Source organism: Beta vulgaris, chromosome 3 (genome assembly GCF_026745355.1).
Source record: "Beta vulgaris subsp. vulgaris cultivar EL10 chromosome 3, EL10.2, whole genome shotgun sequence".
NCBI classification, from domain to species: Eukaryota; Viridiplantae; Streptophyta; class Magnoliopsida; order Caryophyllales; family Amaranthaceae; genus Beta; species Beta vulgaris.
The window spans coordinates 6,648,153-6,673,378 of NC_079204.1; the positions used below are offsets into that span (position 1 = coordinate 6,648,153).

Here is a 25,226-nt window from a genome sequence, read left to right on the forward strand (position 1 = left end):
TCTCTTCGTCTCATATCAACTTACCCATGTTGCTTAGTCAAAGTTTTAGATTGAAGATTTTAATAGTCAAGTATGCCGAAAAAATGTGAACGACAAATTGTACAAGCTAATATGGGAGAAAAGGATTATAATGTTAAGATCTGTGCACATCTTATTTTACAACTTACAAGAATAAACTAAAATGCTTTTTTTTTCTATTGATGGCAATATAAAGCGAAGCCTTTTTTGGCTCTATGAATATGATAAGGCTACGCAGCCTGGCCTGTCTCACCTGATCAAAGCCAAGCCTGTCTAGGCGACCGAAGACCGGGAAGCTAATACACGACGACCAGATTTAATTAGACGCTGAACGTCGATTTGGTTACTTTGTAAAGAGTTGGTTGATTAACCAGTTAACCCACAGAAAAAAAAAACTCAGTAAAACAAATTTTTAATGGAAGAGATGGAAAACAAAAGGCGCGAGTACATTGAGCCGGAAAAACAGGAAAAATCATTTTCTCTTTCCCCAATAGAGAAGTTATAGTGTATATATACAAAGATTTTAAGGTTAATGCAAACTACCCTCTTTCCTAATTCCTACTTGCTAAAAGAATTCCCCACACAAGAAACTATATTCTTTATTGGGGTCACCTAGTTGAGATTATGATGAATAGCTAAATATTTACAATGAAAACAGAAGACAAGGATTGATTAGCTGATAAAATTCCTCTACAAAATTGTTTTAGGAGAGATCCCTAATGCTACAATGTCGATAACTTCTTTGCGAACCAATCTGATAACCGTTCAATCTTCCTAGAAAGCTCTGCATTTTTTCCGAAGAAAGACTCAGCATTCGACAGCATAATATTTATATCATGCTTCACTGCGTCCAAGCTTCGGTAATAATTATTCTCTAGCCTCGACTGGATTACTTCCAAAGATAATGGCACTGGAAACCTGCATATTTTTCAAAACACAGTGATTAGTCTGATGAAGGCTTTAGGAAAACTCTGCTCTATGCTACGATTTCATGTCAGTTGTTCATACTAGACACAATGATACTTCACTTTTATTTTTGGAAATACAAACTAGTGTTCATGTGTTTATAGCAATGGCTCATCACGATTCGCGCGTATTGAACTTTGACTGCATTCCAAGTAATCAAATAGATGCTCAGCTCCCTGTTTTTTTGTGAATATTTTTTATTACTCCCTCGGTTTCACAATAACCTTAACATTGTTCTTGGCACAAGAGACAAGAAAAGTAAAGAGAGATACATAGACAGAAAGAATAAGGGGAGTCATGTGATGGCATAGAGAAAGAGAGAAGAAACCCCAAATAAGGTAACGATGCAAAGGTTAAAGCTTACTGTAAAGGGTTCAATATCTAGAAAGTGTTGAGCTTATTGAAAAACAAAAGGGAGTACTATTAAACTGTACAAATAGCCCTTTTTTATGTTTTTGCTTTAGTAATCTAGGTTGCAGAAGAAAAAAGAAAGCAAGGATAAGAGGGAAAATATCAATGACGATATTAAAAGAGGACAAAGAGGACAAGATTACACGAATTGGTGATTGAAATTGCTTATATGTAAAAGATTTTTAAATATTTTCCTATTCTTTTAACAGTAGATAAGGAAGAGATGACGTGGCCCGTAGGGATATTGATTTTAAGTATTAGTACTTAGGGTTAGTGCAAACAATCTCTGAATTTCTACACATAGACAAAACATTACTTGCATACGTAACTCTCACCTATCTTTTTGTTCTACCGACTTTCACATTGATTGTCGTCTTTTAGTACTCTCTCTGTCCCTAAATAAACTTCCAATTTGCTCTTTCAAAAGATAAATCTTGTAAATATTGACCATATATTCCCAATAATATATAATAAGAAATTTAGTCAAATGTGAAATCTTGTTTGTCAATGTGCACATATTCAAAGTATCCCGTATGAAGCAGGAAGGAAAATAAGCATTCATGTTGCTTACCTATTCAAGAAATTTGACTTCATTGAAACCTGTTGCAATTTCTGAACCCCATAAATATCCTGAAATGTTTTGTGAGAATAATCAGCCAGTTTCCAGAACAATATAACCCAGGGGAAATTGAACACCTGCTGAACCATAAAATTTATCAAGCCATTACCTGAGCTCTATTACGAGACTGCATTAATTTAGAAAGAGAAGACAGCAGTATTTTCGTGGTGTGGTCATCAAGATGGGGCTGCTCCCACTGTGTGTCGTTAGCATCATGGAGTTCCCAAGGACTGTGGTGATGAGTTTCAGTAGGATCACTTCTATACCGAATCTCATATATTTCCCATGGACTATCAGGAAACTCGGGGGATTTGGCCTTCACATCATTGATTCGACCTTCCCACCAACTACCATCTGCATCACCTTCGTTTCTCCACCAGACCTGACATTTGTCCCTCTTAGTCCATTTTCTCTCAATAGCAGTCTCGTACCTCATTCTCTCAACAAGAAAGTCTGGAAAATCTGAAACTTCTGGCAAGGTCAGCTTGAATATTTTACCAAATACACTAGAATCTGGGTCTATAAATTCAAGTATCATTTTACAGCAACTTTCTCCAGATCCTGGAACAATGGAATACTCTAGCTCTACAACTTTGCAGAGCTCCACAGCTCTGACCTCTCCTTTCAAATGTTCCCAAGGTCTCCTCATAGAAGAGTTATTGCATGATATATATTCTTCATGCCCCTGTAACAAAATAAACCAAAAGATGGAGAACAATCAAAAAAACAATTTCATGGAAAAAAATGGACATTTAAACAAGAAATTTTGCCTAATAATGAGACTTCTCCAAAATTTTCATAAGCAGTCATAGCACCCACAATTAGAACTTAGAAGTATTATACTACAAGTTTTCACTTGGGTAAGCCTAGGCACCCAACATGATTATGAACACTTTAACTTTATTACTGCCCTCTTTTATCTTTATCACTAGTTTCAACACTCAGCCCATCTAGGAGGGAATTATCAAATCCTTGGAAAGAGACATTTAATTATTCAGCGCAATTTTTTTGATGAGTTATAGGGCAGATAGGTAGTAAGCAAATAAAAAGGAGTTTGTTCACTGGACACAATCAGGAATAGATACAAATATCACCTTAGCCAATTTAATCACCAAGTCATTACCTGTCTCAAATAAACAACTTCATCTCCATGCTGAGGAATGTATCGAGAACAATCGGGCACAGAAAGCATCAGCCAGGAAATCTTTCTTAGAGACTGACCTGACCTCCTCCTATCTACTGGACTAGCATCACGAACGAAATTAATTCTCCTATTTCTCGTAGACCTCAGTCCCACAGTCATGCTAGATCCCCACTCTTCTCGAGGACGTCGAGCAACCTTGTTCAATGAAGAATTCTCGGTCCTTCTTGACCTCTCCACCGATCTCTCATGGTTAACAAGCTCTTCAGTTGTGTCCCTAAGCTCCACAGAATGGGACTGGTTAATGCCATCAACCATAGTTCCATTTGTATCAACATTTCGATTCAGACTCTGACAGCTAGTACTTGAGGTATTTTCACCAATATGAGCACCATTGCCATCTGAAGGTGTCCTAGCTGCCTTAAATGACCTTGATCTTCTATACACAGCACTGTACATCCTATCTTTTTTCTGTGAATGTGGAGCCTGTGAATTTAGTAATAGAGAGATAGCGTGTTCTTCTACTCCGACCATTTTTGGTGCTCCATTACAATCTCCACCATCAAGACCAGCTTTATGTTGATGGTTTTCCTTCTCAAGCTCTTCAGCATCAGATCTTTGCTCCAACAAAGACATCCTATTTCTTTCACCCGGCGTAGATTTTATAGCAGAAGAATTGTTTGGTTCAGACAGAGTCTTCTCCGTAGCATTTCTCAACCATGTTGACCCATTGTTGTCATCACGACTCTTCAAGCACGGAGCTCCATTTTCAGTAGCTACATGGACTTCATCCTGCACTCCATTAGAGACCAGGGATTTATTTGAATCAGATAGCTCTACTTTTTTCGCATCAGTTAATCCATCTGTATTGCCTAAATGCTCATGACCAAACTGACTAGTTTCCTGCAATGTGCCATTAACATCTCTCTCTTCAATTAAAGACTTTGAATCTGCATTGTCACTGAAAGAGCTAGACCCAGAAGCATTCAACGGAGGGACTTCACTTAACTTAATTCGCTTATTAGTACGAGCCCTGACCCCTCCCCATTTCATAGAACCGTTTCCATATCCACCAAGCCAACCCAATCTATCATACCCATCACGGAGGTTTGCATTGCCATATAACTTATTTACATCCAGCTGCATTAAATCTTTTCCATCAACTTCTACAGGACCACCTGATGTTGAAGATGAAGAGCCTACCAAATCTGTCAGATTTCCGGAGGTTGGGATTGGGTTACCTGAAAATAAACCTCTATTTGAATCGCGAACTGGAAATTTCAGAACTAGTCTTTTTCTGTTCCATGCATCCTCACGAGATGCAGGGAACTCTTCAGAACTAGGTACATCCTCTGATTCATCAACAATTACTTCTTTTCCTTTCAGATTCTTTGCCCGCTCATCTGGAACAACCTTATCAGATTCTTCATCCTCGAAGTTAGAATCTTCAAGCATGGATTCACTTCCTGATGAATCACCTTCTGAATTGTATTCATCTTGATCTGGAGCACAACCTTTGATTTTGGAAAATAAGGTAAGAGCATTACGAGCAGCAGCTCTCTGAGGTCTTGAAGCTTTCGAAGACTTCTTCTTTGACCATTTTCGCCCATTTCTTGCTTTCCTGTTTTCAACAATTCTGTGCGAACTATCATCACACTCATCGAAATTTCTTCTCTTAACACGCCTCCCTGAAGAAGTAGTTATCTCTGTCTGCAAGATATAAAAGTTTACACACATGAATAAGCAGTATATTTATACATAATTATACTTCCGTTTTTTTCCTTCTATTGCATCAAAAGGGATTTGACGCTTGCCAATGCACAACTTTGACCATCAATATTTCTAATTATCTATTATTAAAAATTTAAAAAGTTCCATTAACATGGATCCAACATATTAATAACTAATATTTGTTTTTCAACACTTCTTTTGTTCCATAATTTTGCAACACTTGCGACTTCACGGTCTCAATGCCCTATATTGATCAGTAATATTTCAATAATGTGTTCATAAAAAAAAATTAAAAATTAATTTTCACAAGCTACACATTGAGATGAATTAACAAGATCTCACATAATTATTTTTCCTATATAATGGTGAGGATTTGTGGTCAAATTTTATACAATTTGACCTAAACAGCGTAAGTGTTGCAAGAATTATGAAACAGAGGAAGTAGCAGTCAAAATCCAGTCAAAGCAAATACATGAATATGTGAAAGTCGAGAAAATGCAATAGGAAAAGTAAACAGGGGAAGTATAAGTGAGAAGATATGTGTATCATTGAGACATTGACCATTAAGACATGTTAAAAAATCAGATATCAAAGAAGAAAGTACTTCTCTCTTTTTCTTTCTCCTCCTTGATCTGCGAACACTATCTCTATGACTGCATTCGGGATCGCTGTCTTCTTCCCCGCATTCTGAATCATCGGAAGATGTTGAGCTAACATGTTCTCCGTCACCACCAATGGAATCCGCAACATTGAACTCAGAGTCAGCATCATCACTAATTACTTCTACTTCTGGTTCCCACTCCATGGCATCTACAAACTCCGGCAGTGGATCAATAAATTCATCCAAGTCTGGCAGGGGTAGAATATGGTCTTGGTCAGAAGTGAAGTCTGGACCCACAGCAAACCTTACAGAAGATGGACGCCATTCGATGCCCAGAGTTCCAAGACGTCTTTGCTGATACATGCTCTGGTAGGGTTCCGGGTATGGAATCATGCCTAGTATTTTAACATGAAGAAAGCAGCATTTTAACAACCTTTATGATGTGGAATAATATCGATATCATTAAACCATTTCGCATGAAGTGAGGGAGAAACAAACTTGAATCACAAAGAAGATCTTGCATGTTTCTTCTGTAAGGTGGCAGCTGGGTTTCCTGCAAAAAAACAGGCCAATAATTCAAAAAATCAAGCATCAAGAGAATGCAAATAGAAAGCATATATCTTCATAAACAATATCCAGTATGTTCACATCACACATCAAAGTTCTCTTTCTCAAACCATTCTAGCATTGAAATATCAGAACTACAGCAACCATATGGAGAAGCAAGAAGATACAAAGTTACAAACTACTTATGCTAACCTGATCAACAACATTCCCATGGGTATCCCGGATAAGTGGCCGATAATCCCCGAGAAAGAACTGCAAATATGATCATAAATATTAGCATAAAAACTCTAACCGAATCCAATAGAAAAAAATATGAAAATAAATGAGCATATTCTTCAAGTACCTGATCATACTTTGCATCCTTTTGGGACTCACCTTGGCCAGTGCTCAAGATATAAAGTTGACCAACATCATCTGAGAGTATAATAGAGGTCCCGTCCCTATGTAAAGGGGAAAAAATTAAAGAGATAGATGAGAAAATACAAATGACTTTCGAAGATGAGATGCCATATGCATCTCCACAGGCAGCATACCGAATAACTGCAAATCAAGTTGAGCTTATCAATCCAAACAATGAACAATGGAAAACAAATATGAATCAGATAATACTGCCACATAAGTGAAAGAAACACATGGTAGATAACATGATGACTTACGATGAAAACTTTCCATCAACCAGTTTAAAGCGGCCAATTTCATAAGTACGAATGGGCTTTCCTTCCCAAATCTGCAACGAAACAACACAAGTAAGACCATGCGCACAAATCTTGTGAAATATGTAAGGGATATAACAGTAACAACTTACATCCCAGATTATGGTTTTCCCATCGTAGCCAGCACTCATAGCTATGCGAGGGTTGAAAGGATGAACATCCAGGACATATGTCTATTAAAAGAAACAGGACAAGCATAGTCTCATGTCAAACAACTATAAAATCTCAACATGACATAGTTACATGATAAACAAGATTACATACAAGAGGAGGTCGAAGGTAGATTTATCCAACCATCACAATGACATACCATTCAGAAAAGTGTGCAGCATAAAAAAAGAGTAACACATATGTTAGGATGTGATAAATGAATAGTTCAGTCATACATTTTTCTCCCCCTAAATACGTAAAACAGTAATTCACGAATAGAGTCAGATCTAGGAAAGCAAATTGCTCCAAACTGCATAGAAATTGGAGTATTCTGTAGTCTCTACTCAACCAAAGAAAAAGAAATATTAGCACTCTGCAGTAATGACTGATGACCTACAACTAAGACTCTGTCCAATATTACTTCTTACACTTACTCAGGGACGTAGTTTTAGAAGATATGTTGTTTGGTTACCAATTTTTTTTTTTTTTATCAAACTGGTAGATGTGATAGAAGTTAGTGGAGTATTACTTTTTTATTTGGAGGAGAGAGAGTGGTAGCCATGCTTGAAAAGTAGAAAGATAAAATTAATAGTGGGTCATATCCGAAAATACAAGGTAAAAGGTGCATTGTTGGTATATTAGAACTTTGGAATCAATGGATTATAAGACGCAGAGAGTAATTGTGAAAGAAATTCCTTAAAAAAAATAACCCTAAGATGCAACATATGCCTTAAAAAAAGAAAAAAAAAATCCCCATCTTTACAGGATTCCAAGATAAGCCTTCATGAGGAGTTAAGTTTAAAAAACATAAATCATAACAGCCAAATTATAGCATCATATTAGAGTTGACCTTGAGCTGATCACTTAGATGAGTGCTTAACATTTCTACTCTCTGTTGGACTTGAATAATTGATGCGGACATATAATGCCCCAAGCCTCCACTTAGTGCAAATTTTGGAGAGCAATTGGTTCTCATGGGTTTCAGCTTCAACAATAGAATAACGTTATGGGCTATGAGCGACACTTATGACCCTTTTAATCCATTATCGTTATGTTTCCGCACAGAAGAAAATGGAAATACTAATCCAAGGTTATTTCAGAAATCTGAATTCTAATAAACAAGAGGGCTATTGTAGAAAAAAGAAGATCTTGATAACATAAGTGTAGTTTTAAGAAAAACACTACACCTCAAATTCACCCTTGGGTAATTTCAAATACAATTTAAAACACAGCGAAATATAGATGCTGAATTATTAATGCATATAGATACCATATCATATAAACAAGGAACAGTAAATTCACCATATCCTTCTCAAAGAAAACCAAAAGACGTTAAGCCACTTCTTGTGCCTCAACTCTTAAGTGCGTCTAAGGCGCCCAAAAGTCAATCACTCTCTGAGCCTTACACCGCATAGGCACAAATCAGACACTCTTTTTGAGACGCTGATTGGAAACTGAATGTTCACTTAGCTATGGTGCACAGCATATTGGACGCCAGAATTGCAGTCTTATATTTAATTTAACTCCTTATTGCTTCTTGACCTAAAAGCCGAAATCAAAACAACAGCATACTCCACTCAAATGAGCCATCAGAATAACAACACAGATAGAGAAAACCAGTAGTCATGTCACATTTCCCAGGTTAGCACTAACATAAGTTGCAGGGTTGGATATGGGTTAATGTTAAACTAGCAAAGTTGGCAACACGAAAAGCCACTTGGACAAAAAAGGGGTAAAGCGAACAGCCAAAGCAATTTAATAATAAATAAAAAAACGGGTTCTCACGGAAGTTGTGCAGATAAGCAATACATGAATGCTTGAACACAAATCTGATTGTCAATTTAAAAGAAAACAGCAAAACCCTTTCCAATAATTTCTATCACAATTGAAATTTGCTCCTCCCCTTTCTCCTTGTGTGGACTTTGATTGGGAACTTGGAGGTGGGTGCAGGGAGAAGAGGCAACGGAAAGAAACAGGAGAAACTGCCTAACCAAATATTACCACTTATGCAATGTGATCAGGTCATCAGAAAGAAATTGAAAAACTTACAGACTCCGTATGACCCGTCAAAGAATGAACCAAGCTTCCATCAGCAGCATTCCATACGCATATTCTGCAATCTGTCTTAAGAAAAAGGTAAAAAAAAACACAAGTAGAATGTGCTAGGTCAAATAGCAAAACCAGTCTCATACATATAATATTTTCAAGTATAAAATTATCAACCCATAACCTAGTCGGTAAAACAAATTTAAGGAAAAAAGTCCATAAATTGACAATTTATAACTTAAGACATACTACCGTAACCTACAGACATAAATCACTCAGCAAAACAAGCACAAGCCCTGGCAAGACGTCTGTTACGCACACATCCTGTTTACAATCACAATCACGTAAAAGTAACACTGCCAGGAAATTCCATCATTTTTCTCTAGGCACAAATCCACAAAGCACGAAGTGGCACATCCTATACATCTAAATATGCCTGGATATGCTACCGTAAATACCATGCTATCAATGAGATTCCGTACATCTTGAAGTCCATTCGTCATAAATTTTAGCTTAAGGCTGATTGCTGCATTTTTCTTGAGTAAGCGGCCGTAGAATCAATACTTGAGCTATGGGTCGATCCTGTCTTGTAGATCGATACACTACTTCTAGGGCCAGTAGGCGACTTTTTCTACTTACATTCCTGTCTCTTAGAAAGAGCCCATAGATGTCTTCTCTGCCAATAGCCAAAAATAGAATTGGATAAGGAGGTAAGGCTTAATTCTACTTCCGATTAAAGTTTCGATCGAGTAGTAAGGCGAAGCCCGCACTAATTATATTGAAAAAAGAGGTACAGTTGGGGGATCCATGCATATAGTGCCTTTTTAGATTTCGCTCTAGCCACAAAATTCAAAAAGCAAAAAGTGGCATATCCAGAGAAGCCTCCTACCATAATACCTACCAAATCTAGTAAGTACTCTATGTCATCTTCCTATATACTTCCTCTATTTTTTTTATACTCGCATCATTTCCCTTTAATGGAAGTTGCATAATACTTGCATCATTCATAAATTGGCAATGGATTCTCTCTATCTCTCTCCTACCACATGGGTTCCACTTTTATCTCTCTCCTTTTCACATGGACTCCTAAAATACCATGCCAAAGGTAGATGATGCAAGTATAAAAAACGGAGGAATATATTTAGATAGAAAAATAAATGGAGCTTTCACTCAGTTAAATATTGAATACCATTAATCAACTTCCTTACTTCACATACAGCAGTCTATGTCACAATCACAACTACCATGAACTAGATAAAGTGTTGGATAATAAAAAAAGAGACATCATTGAACTAGGAGCCCAAGGTAGCAAGTATGGAAAAACGGAGGAATATATATACATAGAAAAATAGATGGGTATTTCACTCAGTTAAATACTGAATACCATCAACCAACTTCCTTACTTTACATACAGCAGTCTATGTCACAACTACCATGAAGTACATGCAGTGTTCGAACAAAAATAGATACATAATTGAACTAGGAGCCACATTTATGTATTCATTGGGCAATTCACATATAAATTGGTCCTCTAGTATAATGAAGTGCAATGCAATACCTCTATCCCATTTGTGATTTGACACAATAGCTACACAAAATCAGTAAAAAAGTGGCAATGACAAACTTCTGATTCTTCTCAAATCAAATGCCATGATCTGCCACAGGGTACTGATATTCTGCTACAGGACTTGCATAGGGAATTATAAATGATAATTTATTCTCTTGTCACCACTCACCACCTTACCACAACTTAAAAGTCATGTCCACTGAAGCAGTTAAAAATCATTTGCAAAGCAAGTCCATACCAAAAAGTTTAGCCAGACAAGACGTCGTTACATAACTTACCCATAATAGCAGCAAGGACAAACCGATTATCTAGGCTCCAAACAATCATATTAACACCACGAGGTGTAGGTAAAACTCTCTGCCTTGGGCCCCCTCGTAAGGGCTGCGGGGGCATGGGAGGAGGAGGAACCTTGAGATGATATGCCCGAGTCCAACGTCCAGATCTCCCCTAACAGAACAGGAAAACGTATCCTTGTTAAGGTTTTTCCACCAACAGTGACCATTGTATCACTTCAAAAAAAGATAATTCCAATCACGACTCACATGTGATTTACGTGACCTCGGAATCCAGATGATTGCACTTCCATCACGGGAACAGGTAACTATGTTATCATGAGCAAACCTGCAAAAATTTGGAAGAGATGAACCTGTCTTGCCAAAATCTTACCATGCAACTGTTGAAGTAAAACCTTTCATCCCAATCACACACAATTTACACGTAAATATCAGGGGGAAAAAAGATAAAGAGTTTGGAAGTACCATGAGTTTTTAAATTTGGGAAAATTTTCCTCCTTGGCTGCATCAGCGGCAGAGAATCGAGAAGCCACAGCACAGCCACTGTAGAGAAGCAAGACAACTTATAAGCATCTGATTATGTCAAGGGACAATCTGAAGCAAAATGAATTTACATGAACATGACAGATTTAGCATTCCCTCTGAACCAGGAAATGAATGTAAAACTAACTCGATAAAGATCATGCAAGAAACCACATTACCATTCATCTTGGACCCTAAAATAGTTTCCCCCGTCAAGAGTTTGAGGTATAAAATAGGATTCCAAACCACCAAGCCCCCCACCCCGACACACACACACACACCCAAAAAAAAAGAGAAGAATCTCGCTGTGAGAGATGTTAAAGCTCCACCACTTTATAATTCCCACCTTTTGCCCACGTTAGCAATCAGTTACTTCAGTGACAATCCCCCCTTTTGTTACAAAAGTTCAAAGTGAACTGACCTGAACTGCACATAGTTAACGTCATTTTCATGGCCAGACAGAACATCCATCTCATGGATAGGTTGTTCTGAATCATCGGCACCAGATTTACAAGCATTCCAGACCTGTAGGCAAATAAAACTGAGTTCTTTTACCAGCATGACAGTGCAAAACATAAGTCAACATTACACACTTCAAGAAGTAAACGAAAGTGCAAAACATAAGTCAACAATACACACTTCAAGAAGTAAATGATTGTAGATAAGTTGGTGAGACCTTTGTGCAAGATAAGATGCAAGAAGCAAGGGTATATATAGTTCAGAATTTCAGATACACTAAGTGGAGGTAGAGAAAAAGCGATTGAAAGAGAAGAAAAATCCAAGAAAGAAGAATTAACAGGGACATTCATATGACCACGCAGCATTTAGCCATTAAGGGGGTAATAAAAGTCAAACCACCTATATAAAGGAAAAAGGGGGGTGAATTGAGATGGTTGCAAAGGGATAATGTGATTTTGTTGTGATGAGAAGGAAGGAAAGAAGAAATTATTACCGCCAAATGAGGGTGACAATTACTCTAGGGGGTGGTAAGTAACTATTACCCCCGTAATGAGAGTAACAATTCCCTTATCCATTCCTTTTTCTTCCTACCATCACTAGCTTATCCCTTTTATCACCAGTTCTTTCCCTTCATAATCACTTCTAACCACCTTACTTTCTTAGTTTGACTTTTTTTACCCCCTTAATGCATTACACTCAATCCAAGCAAGCCCTTAATAGGAAACTTTGCTAATCAAGGATCTAAGAAGTCAAATACAATCAAGGGGGATATCAATCTCGGCAGAGATTCTTAGAACCCCCCCCCCCCTCGATCACCTCCTTTCACCATCCTCTTGTGTGATCCTCACTCATGTGCCCTAATTACCGCTTTCAAATAGTAGCTAGTGCCCCCTCTTAAATCCCCTTCTTTCACCTACCTCTTGTGTGCAATCACTCATGTCATAATTACCGCTTTCAAATAGTAGCTAGTGATCGTCTCTTCTCCTTTTCCAACCCCCCCCCCCCTTTCATTTACAGCTAATCCCCCTTTTCATTTACAGCTAATCCTTAAGAATGGCCATTCTTACTTTCAGGAGTTCTCCTACTACTCTCATGCTTTTATTTCTTCCTCTTTTTTTTGGGGGGGGGGGGGGGGGGGGGGGTGGGGGGGGGGGGGTGGGTGTTGTCGCGTACATTAAAGCCTTATACTTGCCACTACTAAAGTAATGTGCAAGAAACCCTTCTCCTCCTACTATTCCTTTCACCTATGCTAGAAGACAACCAAGGTCACCAGAGGCACATTAGTAAATAGTTCAAGTTAGTTATAAGAAAAGGAAGTTGTTATGACAGGTCAGCCAAATTAAAATATCTAGGGAATAAATCTAGGGGGGAAGAACCTTTGTACCTGTGCCCATAAATAGAGCCAGGCATAGTAGTAATGATCACGGATTAATTGAGTAAAGGAATGGCACAAAAGGAGAAGCTCACATCTCGAACAAGTGACAGTTGTAACTGAGAATTCCTCAAGAATCAATTCAACTGCTCATTTTGCCTTGGTTTTACTAATTTCCTCAGTTTAGATTATTGTTCAGATCCAATCTATAGCATAAATTGCTTCATACATGATGTGGATTTGAGTACCTTTGGTCAAGACTCAAAGTCAAAAGACAACATCATGTTTCAATTCCATAGAACTATATATAATGGGAGTGAAGTTACTATTTTTTTCCCATTACACGTTTTAAGTTCGAGTTTGAGCTATGCATATGTGGCTGTTCTAGCTGCATATACTGGTGTGGTAGAGGGTTAGATCTTGATTAGTTTTCTGCCAGATTGGCTATAAGGTTATATTAATGTGAGGATGGCAAGGTGGCAGACGATGAAGTTTACATCGTTTCAATGAAGTAACATAGTGGCAGTAACACAGTGTAGCACAGTGCCATAAGCTTGGCACACAAAGCAACTGTTAAGACTTCTTCCTAGTCCTTTTCAATTTAGTCATATCATTCATTGTTTTGGTAGGACTCCTACACAGTTTTACTATTTCCTTCATAGCAGACGATGAAGTTTACATCGTTTCAATGAAGTAACATAGTGGCAGTAACACAGTGTAGCACAGTGCCATAAGCTTGGCACACAAAGCAACTGTTAAGACTTCTTCCTAGTCCTTTTCAATTTAGTCATATCATTCATTGTTTTGGTAGGACTCCTACACAGTTTTACTATTTCCTTCATAATTGAGTTTACATGTGGAAAAAGGAAAGATGTTGTTAGAAGTGCTAGTTTACTGCGTTTATTTTTTATGCGAATTAGGATTCTTTCTTAGTTTACTCTGTAATGCAGGTTGTTCATATAAAGGGTTCTTTGTTGTAAGTTTTATTTCAATGTGTGATTAAGTTTAGAGTTTTGTGATAAAGCTTGAGTTTGTGAATCCATCGGCATTAAGCTGTATTTGTGTTTCAAGTTAGTATTCGTTCAGCTGTAGGATACACTTACTTATTTGGTCTGTTTGACTCAATTGATGCCTATTTTATTACTCTATTTGATAAATAAAAGCCTTCGATCTAGATTAGTCTGATTGACTACCTTACATCATATAAATACATCAGGGTAGCTGTAAAAAGCATTAAAACGATGCATGCCCTTCACGAATCTGAATACAACCTGATAAGAAGCCGTGACAAAGGACATACCCTAGCAAAATTATCTGAGCTCCCGGTGACAAAGACAGTGCCGCTGGCATTGAATGCACAGCAAAAGATCTGATGACTCTGTTCCCCAGCAGTAGAAGAAGCGGTGATGCTCTTTCCTACACAATTTACCAGCTTCAGTCAAACACCACTCTAATAAATTATAGATATCCACCACATAGATAAATAAATATAAACCTGCAGCAGAATCAGGAGATCTAGGAAGATAGATCCGTGGCTTGAACTGGGAGTACCTTGCATCCCATAATCTACATGTTCCATCATCAGCTGACCTATAGAAACCAAAGAATACAGTGTAAAGCAATTTATAAGTCCGAATAGCAAATCGAGCATAGTGGACAGAGAATATTGTGAACAGATGTCATAGAAGGCTTATCACTTCACAACTTGTACAGCAAAGGAAGCAATAAGTCGTACTCCCTCCATACGAAACTAATTCACATTGTAGTGACAAATACAACCTGATGGAAGTACGACATCAGGTAAATCCTCATATCGCCATGGGATAGGGAAAAACATGATATGTAGATTCATATGAACAAGCAGAAACCAAGATGCTGCTGCATAAATTACAAGCTTATGTCACAGTTTGCAAAGCCAGTAATGCACTAGATCCTTGACCCCTTGATATGCAAAGAACAAGAAACTCCGAAAGCAACTAGCACATAGTAGGCAGATTCCATTCCCAAAAAAGGCAGCAAGAGATTACGCGATTGACACGTAAAAGTGAACAAGAAATGGAATTCTGAATGAAGTAAATGCTTATGACGAATTCAACGTCCACAAAACAAATTATGAAAATATCATCTCCTAAGCCACACAAGGCAGTATTCAACAGAACTTGTCCACAAAATTCAACACATCTGTCAAGAAAAGAACTAGAGAAGATACAAGGAATCCCCTATGGAACAACAGAACAGAAAAACCCTTACGAGAGAATCTGGTATACAGCACTAGGTCTTGGACTAAAAGCAATGGCAGTAACTGCTCCTGTATGCCCACGCAGAACTGAAATTGGCTGCCCATCTGGCAAACGCCACTGTCATAGATCACAATGAGAAGATTAAGGTACTCTGTAAGAAAGAAAAAGGAGACAAAGGCCATACCAGAGTCAGATGAGGAACCAGGCTACTCACAATTCTAATTACACAGTCGTTTGAAGAAGAAGCCACCAAAGAATTGTTGGAACTCACAGCCAAGTCGGTTATGTCACCCTAGGATAACAATAAAAGGACATACGTATTTAGAAAAAACAAGTCCAAGATCTTGAAAAAAGAACTTCAAAGCATAAACACGCACTTCGTGCCCACGGCAGCTAGCCAAGCAATAGGCAGTTTCCATGGACCAAATTTTCACAAGGCGGTCATCTGATCCAGTAATGACAAATCTCCCCGATCGATCAAATACAGCTGCAGGTAGTATAAAATAATTAATATTAGCACACTACAATCGTGAATAAAGATCAAGGCACAAGCCTATACATATCAAGTATGACCAGATCATAGAACATAAAAAGTACTTTCTCCGTTCCTAAATAAGTGTTACATTCTCTTTTTCATGTAACCCAATGCGCTTCGTTGATCCTTAATTTAATTATGCACAAGTAAAAGTTATAAAATTTGGTATTTTGAAAGTATACATGGAGAAGATTCTAACAAGACCCCACTTGACGATGTTTTTCTTTATATAATAGCGAGAAAATAGCGTGTCAGAGTTAGTTGATGAATAGTGTCAATTTCCTCAACGTAACACTTTAACAAGCTGGTACGACATCCCATAAGATGCAAAGATACAAGCAACGGATAAATAATTATAGAAACCAGCACTAATTTCCCTTGATTCAACATCATATAATGTTGGAACATCTACAGAAAAATGTTGTTTGTCGGATATACACAGGCATAAATTCATAGGTGTCGGGGAGTGTATGTTTAAGTATGATAGAAGATATGAAGCTCAACGAGTCTCGTTGTGCAGTCCAAAGAGTTGAAGTTCTGCAGGGAAAGACTTGCTCAGACGAGCAGCCAATCTGCCAGACAAGCAGGTCTTGCTCGGACAACCACATTTGTGTAACTGCATATTTTTGTGAATTTGACTTGTCTCTTTTCAGTTTTGTAACTTATCCCTTCATGAAAAGTATATTAGTACGGGCACCTCCTACTCTCCTTCCCCATTCTTCTAGATCAATGCTCCTTGTCAAAAGTGGTCATGGGCCGGGCCGGCACGGCACAATTTGGGCCCGGCACGAGCCCGCTCGAGGCCCGGCCTGTTGTCCACTACGTGGGCCGCGTGCCTGTCACGGTCAAGAAATTTTATTTCCGGCCCGCACCGACACGAGCCCGCAGGCCGAACGCTCCTTTCCTTTGTTTTTTTACCCTAAAAGTGTCAAAAATACAACATAAAACATGGGCCGGCCCGCGGGAAGCACGAGCCGGGCCGTGGACAAATTTTTAAATTTTCAAGCCCGGCACGGCCCGCCACTCGTGGTCCCGGGCCCGACCCGCCATTTACTCAAGTCCGTGGGCCGAGCCCATGAACAGGCCCAGCCCGGCCCATGCCCACCTCTTAGTCTGCATGATGGGGTCAAAAGTTACCAACACAATAAATGCATGGAGTAGAAAAATTACTAGCTAGGTTCACCACCCTCTATACTTTAGCCCACCTTAATAGAAAAATGTAGCGGATTTGTGAGTGTCACCTTATGAGCAGTAGATTGTGATAGTATAAATAGCTGCATTGCTTGCCCATTGGGAGTGTGCCCAGCTCCATGAGATTTCTTTGAGTAAAAAGAAGTGAGCTTGTATGAGTATAATATTTGTTAGTGTAAGTAAGCAGCTACTATGAACATAGCCAAGTTTGTTATATTGTTTTGTCTTTGCACGTAGCTTCATAAATACTTGCTATTATGTCTAGACTTATTATTACCCTGATTTGCATATTAATTTTTCGTCTCCCCACATCAAATATACCCCAAAATACTCTACAAGGGAATATTGTTTTACTAGGGCTGCTGTTAATCTTCGAAACATCATTCTGTATATATGAGAAGGGTCAAGGGTGTTCCTATATGTGGGTTAGAGTGAAGTTTCATCAGAAACAACTTGTTTTCGAGAAAAAAAACTTATTTTCGAGAAATTTCTGATTTTCTTGTTCCTGAAAAAACAACAAACACAAACTCTTGTAGTATAGATTCTTGACAACAACCAAGATTTGATTGTCTTTTTCTTCGCATCTCATAAGTTTGACCCTGAGAGGTTGGTAAATAACTTATAGGAAAGCATATAAAAACGTGCTTAGAAGAAGATCCGGTTACTAGCTAAAAATCAATTTTTTTCCTCCTATTTTTCTAACAATCTATAAGTTCATTTATTCCTTGGATATGGCTTCTTCATTAAAAAAGAAGAGTACTAATTTCCAAAAATTGGATAACTCGATCAGTGTAGTATTTAAAAGTGATAGTTTACTGTAACACATTTTAACAATCAATAGCCACTAAATAACCACAAAAATAGCAGAATATGATACACCTCAACCTAGACACGGGCCAAGCTTTCCCCTTAATTTTTTGAAGGATTCATGTTTTATAATTACAAAGTCTGCCAATCTTCTTTTTTTTTTTTGGTTAAACAAACCATCAACATAAATTAAAATAATCGCCAATCTTCAGACATCAAAAAAAGACTGCATAATCTTCCCCTGCCGGAAAATTTAATGATTCGGATATAGTAGATGGATCTACTCTCAGTAACAACTGAAAACAGGATAAGCAGACACAAATAACTTACCACAATAAACAGCACTCCGGTGTCCCCTTAGCTTCTTAATATTCTGCATCTTTTGCACCATCGTTGACGGTTTTGCAATAGTATAGCAGGCTGCACGGGTAGATGGTGCTCGGTGGTGTCTCGCAAAACCACCACCAATTTCTCTCAACCTCAGCCCGCGAACCTGATCAGCTTGCAAATGAGGCCAACGCATGTGAATAGGCGGAGGTTTAACTTCATTGTCTCCTTTGTTCCCATCGTCTGCATGGAAACACGGAAAAAGAAATAAAATGATCATTCTTAATCATTGGATGCTACCATTACAAATTAAAGATGTTTCTAATAAGCACATATTAGATCATTCTGAGGATGATTAACAGCAATATAGAAGTGTAGAAAGAAGAGCTTACTGCCCAAGAGTGAAAAGGATCCTGTTCCCAGAAGTGTGGGAACATCAGCTGCATTAGGTACACCTCTAGCAGCTATGCTATGTGGTAGTTTAGCTTTACTAAGTAATAGCTGTTTCATAAGCTTTAGTAAGTGATCCTTTCCGATATGAGCATGCCTACAGAAAGAAAAACAATACATCAAGAGCAATCTCGCATAGCCCGTTACTTACAGAGACAATAAGGTTGCAAATATATAAATGTCAAGAGATCATCAAAAATATGATAATCAACAACACTAATATTGACCAAGATAAAAAGCATATAACATACCGCTCCACTACTTTATTGTAACTCAGTGGAAATGACAAGCCATCATCATTCTCATCACCACTAGGCACCCTACTCCTTGAATACCAAGCATGGTATCTTCTTGGTAGTAGGTCATGCTCAAGAAGCTCATTCCAAAATTGTCCACAAGTTCTTTGACATGGCCCACTGGACAAGAAATGCATAATGAGGAAATAAACTTCTCTGTGATCAACATCAACATCAGCCTCCATGTCAACGTTCATCTCTGGATCCACAAGAACAGCTTTTTCCCGGACCTTAAGAGGGAAACTCAAAGGTTTCACATTAACAGTCTGACTACTAGCAGGGATGCGTTTCTCAAGAGCCATATGTCCTGAACAAAAAGAAGCAAGCATGCGCAACTACTTCAGAAAACAATTCCTGAATGAAAGTCGTGATATAATGTTGTTGACAGATAATTTGGATACACAGCTGACCCAGATAAGAAAACAAAGTGTAGTAGAGAAATGCAACACTTAAACCAACCTAAACTCTGAAGCAACAAGCCGATAATAGTTCTTTCTTTTTAGCTACATTTTTTCGAACACAAGTTCCAACCAAAGAAAAGAGAAATAAATAAACTTGTTTATTAATCTACAAGTCCAGCCAACATACTAACTCACTCACCTTTTAAGTCAAAGGGGGTATCACAAAAGAACCAGAAAGAGATTATGAGTTCACACTTAAGCAAATTGAGCAGTCAACAAGACCTATAATGATATTGATCCAAGTTTCTCATCAAATTTGAGCCCTACTTAACGCTGCAGATGGCAGATTCTCGTCCATACCCAATTCTAAACATGCAAACTCCTGCCAAATCACAGGAGCACCGTGATAATCCTCAAAGACAGAATAAATCACCCTAAATTCAGTAGACGCCTTAGTTTTTTTAGGTTTAGCCGTTTATCTGTGATCAACCTATTCAGCATTCACTATTGTAATCTGATTAGAAAAACAATAATGTCTTTTTCCTTCCAAATGACTATACTGCAAAGGAAGAAGCTTGCGTTTAATTTACATCCTATCTTGGTTTTTCCATACAATTCAGCAAAAAATAAGGGTGAGCCAGGGTTAATGCTTACCAAAAAGAAGTGAATAGAACAAAACAAGGTTCTTAAATAACCCAACATATTCCAGATTTGTAGGACGTGAAGCATCGATTTGTTGAGAAAGGCGAAAAGCTAACCAGTTGAAGCTGACATAGAGTTTTTATTACTACCTCTACTTCTTTCCAATCAGTACAGTTTTACTTTCACGCTTGCCAACGCATATCTTGTCCATTAATATCTTTAATTTTTACGGACAAATAAAAATTATAAAAAGTTGATATTTGGAAACTCTATGCAAAGACGAATCTAACAAGATCCCATTTGACTATATTTTTCCTTGTATATAAATCAGTAAATCACAAATGATGGTCAAAGTAAAGTTTGTGAATAGTGTCAAACCACAAGTCTACAGATTAAAAGGAAATGAAGGGAGTACTATTTACTACTATACATTCAGATAGGAAAGCAACTTTGACAAAAAAGAAAATTATCAAAAGTATCAATATTGTAGCAACCAAAAATGAATTAAATTGAAAAGGACAAATTATAGTAATTACACAGAAAGACAAATATATATAAATGACAATTGCTTGCTAAGAGAACCCTTCATAAAGTCTTTTGTGTAGGTAAATAGAGAAAACACTTAGAACGTACACCCAAAAGTTGTACAGCTACTATTACGCCCAGAAAAGTACAACCAGTATATTTGCCAAACAAGCCCTGAATATCTCTAGCCAGACGAAATGCTAGAATAACCTGCCCGCTGTAAGGTTATAGCTATTTCACTTAAGACCATGCGTCACTTAAACGTTAGCAAGTCAAGTTATGAAAAAGCAAATTGTCTAATACTAGTACAACATGTTCACTTTCCATTTTCTTTGGTTTGCAGGGAAAACATGAAGAAGCTTGAAGGTCCTATACTCCTACTAATTTTGTACAGGTTTTGCTAAGAAATCTTGACAGTACGATCAAGACTTCTTTAAATCAAAAAGGGGGGGGGGGGGGATAACAAAGAAAGTGAATGGAAAGGTGTCAAGGAAAAGAATTTGATTTGAAAAAGAAGGCGAAGTCAGAAAAACCAAGCCTCAACCTCGAAAGAACATGTTGCACAAAGGGCTGGAAGATTCCATACTTTCCCCACTTGCTGAGGGCAAAGCTGCATAAAGCCAAAAAAATAAGAACCAACAATGGGATCTCTGAATTTCTATAACTTTACTAGTCCAAGGCTTACCTCCTAGTCAAACAAACGTAACATATTTCTTGATTATAGATATACCAAGATTTCCTTCCTAACATAGAGCACTGAACCAAAGTAGCATTTGTATTATTCACTCACAATAACTATACACTGAAACCACAAAAACCAATGTTGCCAAGTGCGTGAATCATCTTGCTGCACGACTGCATAAATAACAGAATGAATGCAGGAATGCAGGAACGAGAACCGTGTATCCTCATTTTAATACAGGATGCAAATTCTAATAATTGTTATTAACTAGTATCGAATTGTTAAAGAAACCACGATTATTCCATCTAACACTGTGAGTCTGTGAGTGAAGTGCAAAGTATGTTAATCATAAATCTGTCTACTTGCCATTATAAAGCTAACACCCAGCTTTAGGCAACAGATTCAAAGCTCAAGATCCAACCCCCTTTAACCCATACTCTAATCCTTTTACTCAAGGCGTTTCTTTGAGAATCACAAAGTAATCAATTAATTGTAATGCACCTCTATTTGGGACAGGAGAATCGAGGGCAGGGGCGGAAAAGAGATTCATTTGAAGTAGTTGGAATAAATGTGATAGAGCTATACGGAAGTCATACTCCTGCAGTTACTTCCATGAGATAATAAAATCGAGAGACCATGATGGGGATACCTGATAGTAGAAAATTTAGGGTTCTCTTCTCTGCCTTAAATTGTTAACCTTTTTTGACTTTGCAATTTTCTCGACCCCCAAATAAAGTTCCAGGAAATTGATAAGGAATGAGCAAAGAAAATCTAGATACTGTAGATAAAATAGAAAAAACAAGGAAAAAAGAATTCAAAATGGTGGCACGCCCTGGGGTAACTAAGAGGTGGGTAGACCACCCATCAATCCTTTCACTAACCTCCCCAAACTACCACTACCATTTCCGCCTCTAGCTACCCCCACCACCTTTAGCTGCGCAATGTATATTAAAAAGATTGGTCTATAGAACCCTCAGGAAAAAATTATCTATCTAAACAAGGTGGCAAAATTCGTAAAACAACAAATTGGCAAAATTAAAAAAATTCACAAAAAAGAATTGGCAAAATTTGAGAACATAATATGATATCAGTCTCAAATTAAACAGATACTGATTGGAAAAGTAAATTCAAAACTCCAATATATCTTTGTGAACTCCTCTTTTCTCCTCAATGAAAACCTGAGTCATTGATCCTCAACGTTCTAAAGTTTTCAGCACTGATTTGCCACATGAATTTTAGATTTAGGGCACGGGTTTAATTTTTTGTATGACGCATGAATATAGAGCGCTTCAAAATTGTAAATGATTGTCCCAATATCGTTATTTAACCAACGAAACTAGTGAGACCATTCAAAGTAAATTTGCCAATCCTCAAAAAGGTATAATTGGAGCCAGGAGCTAGAGAGTCTAGTATGTTAGAGTTTGCTTAGGATTTGTTGAACCATGAATATGATGCTGAGGGAACAAGTCCAATGCCCAACCTATGGAAGAGATACGCAAAATTTAAACCACGAACCTCATATTTAAAGGTAAATGAGCTCAACAAGTCAACTCTCAATTTGAGAGCATATAGAACTATAGAAGTACACTAGTTTTTGGGCTGACTAAGAGAATACACTAGTTCTACTCAACTATCCCAAACTATTAATCGCTCAAGTATAGATGACAAAAACTCAAACAATGGCACCACTCTACCCATGATATCCTCAAGAAACAATTTCAAAAGGTCTAAAGCCCATTCATGACTTGTGTTAAACAATTTTTTTCTCAGCAATCAGTAGACCTAACGAGAAAAGGAAAAAAGGCTTTTCCTAGCATTCACCATTGGCATCACAAACAGTGTCAAGTACTACCGGCCTGCAAACTCCGTGTTTGTAAATACAGATCCATCCCTATATCGAAAACGTGTACTTTCCCACCATTAATTGAGTGGAACAAGACAGTGTACATTACAAGAAACAAGATAACAAGAAAAACTCCAAATCCAAATCCCAACCAATATAATCAAATCCTCATCCATCACAACAATTCGAAATTCGGATGCGAAAACAAAAATCAAAATGCAACAATCTGCAAACCTTTATTTAACATGTTCCCAACAGCAAGGTCAACCAGAAGGGCAATACCCAGAGACTAAAAACTCTCTTCTGTGGCTCCAAAACCTTGAATTACCATAACCCATAATTGCATTCCCCTGATAAATCAAACAATCACCCAATTCAACAAAACTACTCAAACTATCCACAATTTCATCAACAACCCACAAAACAAAATCATCCAAATTATAATCATAGATCCATAACAAACATACATGCAATAACATAAGCATTAAAACCATCAAATAATTTCAACATTAAAACCCACAATGTAAAAAAAGTACCTTCAATGGCTGATTATCTTCAATCTTCTCCAATGGAATAGAATAGTAAAATAAAGATTAAATTTAAGGGTTTTTACAGAAACATAAAAAAGAACAAATTTTTAATAGAAATTGTGTAAAAAAGAGTGATTTAGAAAAATAAAAGAGTGATTTTTCTTGAGTTTTTTCTCTATATAGTTTGGTGTTTTAAGAGAGAGAAAGAAGGGGTTGTGAAGAAGATACAGAGAGAGAAAGATTAGGACGTCGAAGGAGGCGTTCTTTCTTTCTTTTTCTTTTTTTTTTTTGAAAAAAAAAATTGAATGAAGATAAAAATAACAAATTAAGAAAAAAAAAAAAATTAAGAACTTTACGCTCACTCTTCCTTGTTACTTTTTGTTTCATCTTCTGGAAAAAGAAAAAAAAATTGTTAGATATTAACAAAAATTTCCCCTCAAAAAAAAAGAAAAATTGTGGGCCGAGTTGAAATGTTTCGGTGATAGATCAATCCAACTGCGAGTATTTAAGGCGGTGGTCTGTTTAAGCCCAATTTTTTATGACCTAGTAAACACCGATCAGATTAGGGCATGGATAGGCCCAATCTAATAACAGTTTGACCGTATTTTTTACTAATATATAAAAAAAAAACAAAAAATGATTAGAATGCTGTTGGATTTTACTCAATGAATATTATCATAATATCAAGTTTTTATAACTTTACGTACACATAATTAGAGATATTAATGGTCAAAGTTGTGTGTTGGCATGTGTGAACGTCAAAATTGTTGCAGTTATTTATACACAGAGGTTAGTATATTTTATCGAGTTGGGTACCTAACCGGAAAAATGGCATGAGGCGAGTTAGTAATGGGCCGCGCCATTACTCTTATGTAAAAAGCATTATGACTCTTCCGGTATTCTAATTTTTGTTCACTGTTGTTTACCGAGAAGCAAACAAATAAAGAGCGTAACTATTATATCTAGACTATCAACTCGTTGCTCATATCTATTCATAGCTATCTTACATATTTATCTACATAATTCGATATTGGGACAATGCTGGTCAAACATAGCCAAATCAAGTGTATAAGAAACACTAAGTTTTTTTGGTACTGAGCGATTAAGCGCAATGATATTAATAAGATTCGATCTCAAATCTTGGGTAGCACCTCGACACCTCCCTACCACGGAAGACCACAAGACTTTAATATGCAAGCTATATGACACAAGCAATACCGCAATAGTGCAATGCATTACCTTTCTTTCCCCAACCCTCATGCCTCAATCACAAATTTACAATTTACACTGCTTCCATCTAAAACATCTCTATTTTTCGCATACAATTTCCGCCATCAAATTAGCTTCCCCCAATTTTAAGACCGGGTAAGAAGATTGAAAGCAAAAAAGAATCAAACTTTTCACTTGACAAGATCGAAAACTAAATTCCAAAAAAAGTGACATGCCATTGTTGAAGGTTTTGTTAAGTATAGTTTCAATATAAACTTTAATATTGGAAAAAATAAAATTGGATCTTCCACAAATTCAATAATAGTTTTTAATAATATAATATATTTTCGTCTCTTTGCGTAATAATAACGG

General features: G+C 37.3%; 1 protein-coding gene across 1 annotated transcript; it reads right to left on the reverse strand.

The window, feature by feature from the left end:
- Positions 1-467: 467 nt before the first annotated feature.
- LOC104888413 (uncharacterized) lies at positions 468-24,111 on the reverse strand. Its single transcript, XM_010673376.4, has 25 exons — positions 23,652-24,111; positions 23,350-23,465; positions 18,978-19,329; positions 18,669-18,823; positions 18,280-18,519; positions 15,794-15,903; positions 15,631-15,708; positions 15,427-15,533; positions 14,672-14,766; positions 14,477-14,592; positions 11,767-11,870; positions 11,289-11,366; positions 11,073-11,151; positions 10,809-10,977; positions 8,967-9,037; positions 6,860-6,940; positions 6,711-6,781; positions 6,398-6,494; positions 6,247-6,306; positions 5,986-6,040; positions 5,491-5,882; positions 3,138-4,865; positions 2,124-2,699; positions 1,967-2,025; positions 468-936 (listed from the first exon to the last, which is right to left on the reverse strand). Exons 2-25 carry the CDS (start codon positions 23,360-23,362, stop codon positions 741-743), a joined length of 5,082 nt encoding a protein of 1,693 aa, XP_010671678.2. The 5' UTR covers positions 23,363-23,465; positions 23,652-24,111; the 3' UTR covers positions 468-740.
- Between the last annotated feature and the right edge of the window lie 1,115 nt (positions 24,112-25,226).

Bases quoted from the DNA above. Each gene is read 5' to 3' on its own strand.
- LOC104888413 (XM_010673376.4), bottom strand. The intron at 15,709-15,793 runs GTGCGTGTTTAT...TTGTTATCCTAG, and splicing joins CTAGCTGCCGTGGGCACGAA to GGTGACATAACCGACTTGGC. The intron at 10,978-11,072 runs GTGAGTCGTGAT...CTGTTCTGTTAG, and splicing joins CGAGGTCACGTAAATCACAT to GGGAGATCTGGACGTTGGAC.